Source organism: Charadrius vociferus, unplaced genomic scaffold (assembly GCF_000708025.1).
Source record: "Charadrius vociferus isolate BGI_N301 unplaced genomic scaffold, ASM70802v2 scaffold54, whole genome shotgun sequence".
NCBI classification, from domain to species: domain Eukaryota; kingdom Metazoa; phylum Chordata; class Aves; order Charadriiformes; family Charadriidae; genus Charadrius; species Charadrius vociferus.
The window spans coordinates 1,039,523-1,041,655 of NW_009648350.1; the positions used below are offsets into that span (position 1 = coordinate 1,039,523).

General features: G+C 50.7%; 1 protein-coding gene across 1 annotated transcript in view; it reads left to right on the forward strand.

Moving 5' to 3' along the window:
- Positions 1–1,481, forward strand: part of MYBBP1A (MYB binding protein (P160) 1a) — a gene marked incomplete at its 5' end in the record, with an annotated part of 61,690 nt that extends 60,209 nt beyond the window's left edge. The window contains one exon of the mRNA XM_009885183.1: positions 917–1,481. Within this exon, the coding sequence (XP_009883485.1) occupies positions 917–1,481 (565 nt within the window). The remainder of the gene's footprint in view (positions 1–916) is intronic.
- Positions 1,482–2,133: the final 652 nt, after the last annotated feature.

The window sequence follows — 2,133 nt, forward strand, 5'->3', positions numbered from 1 at the left end:
TGAGTCTTTCCCAGTCTCACACAGGTCCCGTTAAGACCTGGTTTAGGAGCTAGTAGAGACTGCGGCTAGGAGGGGATTGCTGAGGTAGGAAACGTTGAGCTTGTGCATGTTGTCTGAGGAAGGGATTGGGGTTCAGGGGTGCAGTCTGCTGTCACTGTTGGTGCCATCACTGTGACACCCAGAGATCTTTGCGCAGGTGAGTTGGAACAAGCCTACAGCAGGTGTGGTTTGTGCACAGGATCCTGCTGGAGGTGCTGAGAAGCAAGTGCTAACTTCAGGTTGTCAGGAGAGTGTTTTTCCATCCTGAGGAGACGTGACTTGAAAAAAGCTTCACATCGAAAACCAGGCCATGGAATTAGAGCCTGGTTCCTTTTCAGGACTCTGCTCTGGGGACTGAGCTGGTGCAGGGCAGCATAGACTGGGTGGTGGGGAAGTTGCTGACAGACTCTGTTGGAGACTAGCGGTAGCAGTGGCTGTCTTGCATGCACACGAAGGCTGCCTAGATGAGACTGGAATGGTCTGTTGGGGGTTCTTGCTGAAAGACCTCTTCGGATTGTTAGCCCACTCACCTTGGACAGACAGACAGTGTCTCAGTAGCCTTGCATGGGGCCACAGGCAGATGTGCTCAAGAAGGTGGTAAGTACAGCGTTACCTGGTCTGTGGAATGGGTATTCCTCCTCAAGTCTCCGTGTGCCTTCTTGAGTCCTGCTCAAGAGTCCTGCTCCTGCTGTTCATTTAACCAGTCGCTGTGCAGACTGAGAACCACCTCCACTGATAACGCTCATCCTTGCAGCATGCCTATGCTTCCTGTGCCTTTCTTGTGCTTCTGCCTGTTCAAGGACTGCCTGTAGCATGGATCACACTGCTCTCTGGCTGTAAACTAAGTTGCTCTTGATTTTTGGTGTTCTGTCTGCAGGAAGCCCAAGAAAGAGAAGGCAGCCAATAAGCCTGCACAGGAAGCAGAACCACTTAAGCGGAAGAAAAAAGGCTTCCTGCCAGAGACCAAGAAACGCAAGAATCGCAAGAAAGGCATCCAGGAGAATGGGGTAGCAGCAGTAGCTGGTGAAGATGAAGAACCAGAAGCCACAGAGGAGCAGCCCCTAGGAACAGAAAGCCCCAAGCGGAAAAAAGACTTTGTGCCCAGTAGTGGCAAACACAAGAATCACAAGAGAGGGGTCAAGGAGAATGGGGTGTCAATGGAGGGCGGTGAGGAGGAAGCTGTTAGTGCAGGAGGTGTTGTGACTGCCAAGAAGAAGAAGAAGAAGAAGAAGCAGAATATGAACAGAAAAAGAAAAGGTAATGCAGACAATGAAGCCGAGCAGGTTCCAGCTGCAAAGAAAACCAAGCAGAGTGTCAGCCAGGAGACCCAGCAGAAGCAGGGCAAAGCCAACCAGCAGAAGCAGGGCAAAACCAACCAGCAGAAGCAGGTCAAAGCCAAGAAGAAAAGAAAAGAGAAAAAACCTCCAGTGCTGCAGGAGTAAACTCCATGATTCACCCAGGCCTGGCATGGCTAGCATGGCTCAGAGGACTGTTTTAGTATCTTTTATAACTATAGTTTTTATGTCCTCCATGACTTTAAATAAACCTCCCATGATGCTGAGCTGTAAAGCTGTGGGTCTGACTTGTGTGGAAGGTTCGTCTGGAGCACAGGGAGACTCAGGAGGTCACATACCCTCCAGGCTCTGGTAGATGCCGGCTCTCTCTTCTCTGGCAGTGCCAAACAGCCTGTGCTTGGGAGAACAGCATCCTGTCTCATGATTTCCCAAGGCAGAAATGAGATGCTTGTTTGGATTTCTTGGGGATTTGCGGTAGGTGTGCTGGCACTGCGGAGTCATGTGGTTAAGCCCTGTGGGAGGTTCAGAAGTAACCCCTAAAGGCACATTTCTGTCCTGCTTAGGCCCAGCAGTACTCACAGCTTTTTCAGTCTGGAAGTTGCTGACTCTTAAATGCCTGGAGTTAAATGGGCTTGCACATGCATATTCTGGGGTCACATACATCCAGTGTGGCCACTCAGGTGTCATCGGTAACGACCGTGGTCTGGCTTTCTTGCTTTCATGCTGCTGGGTGCAGGAGGGGTGATGGCCCCTGTGATAGCACAAGGGACATCAGTAAAACAGTGAAACAATTGAAACG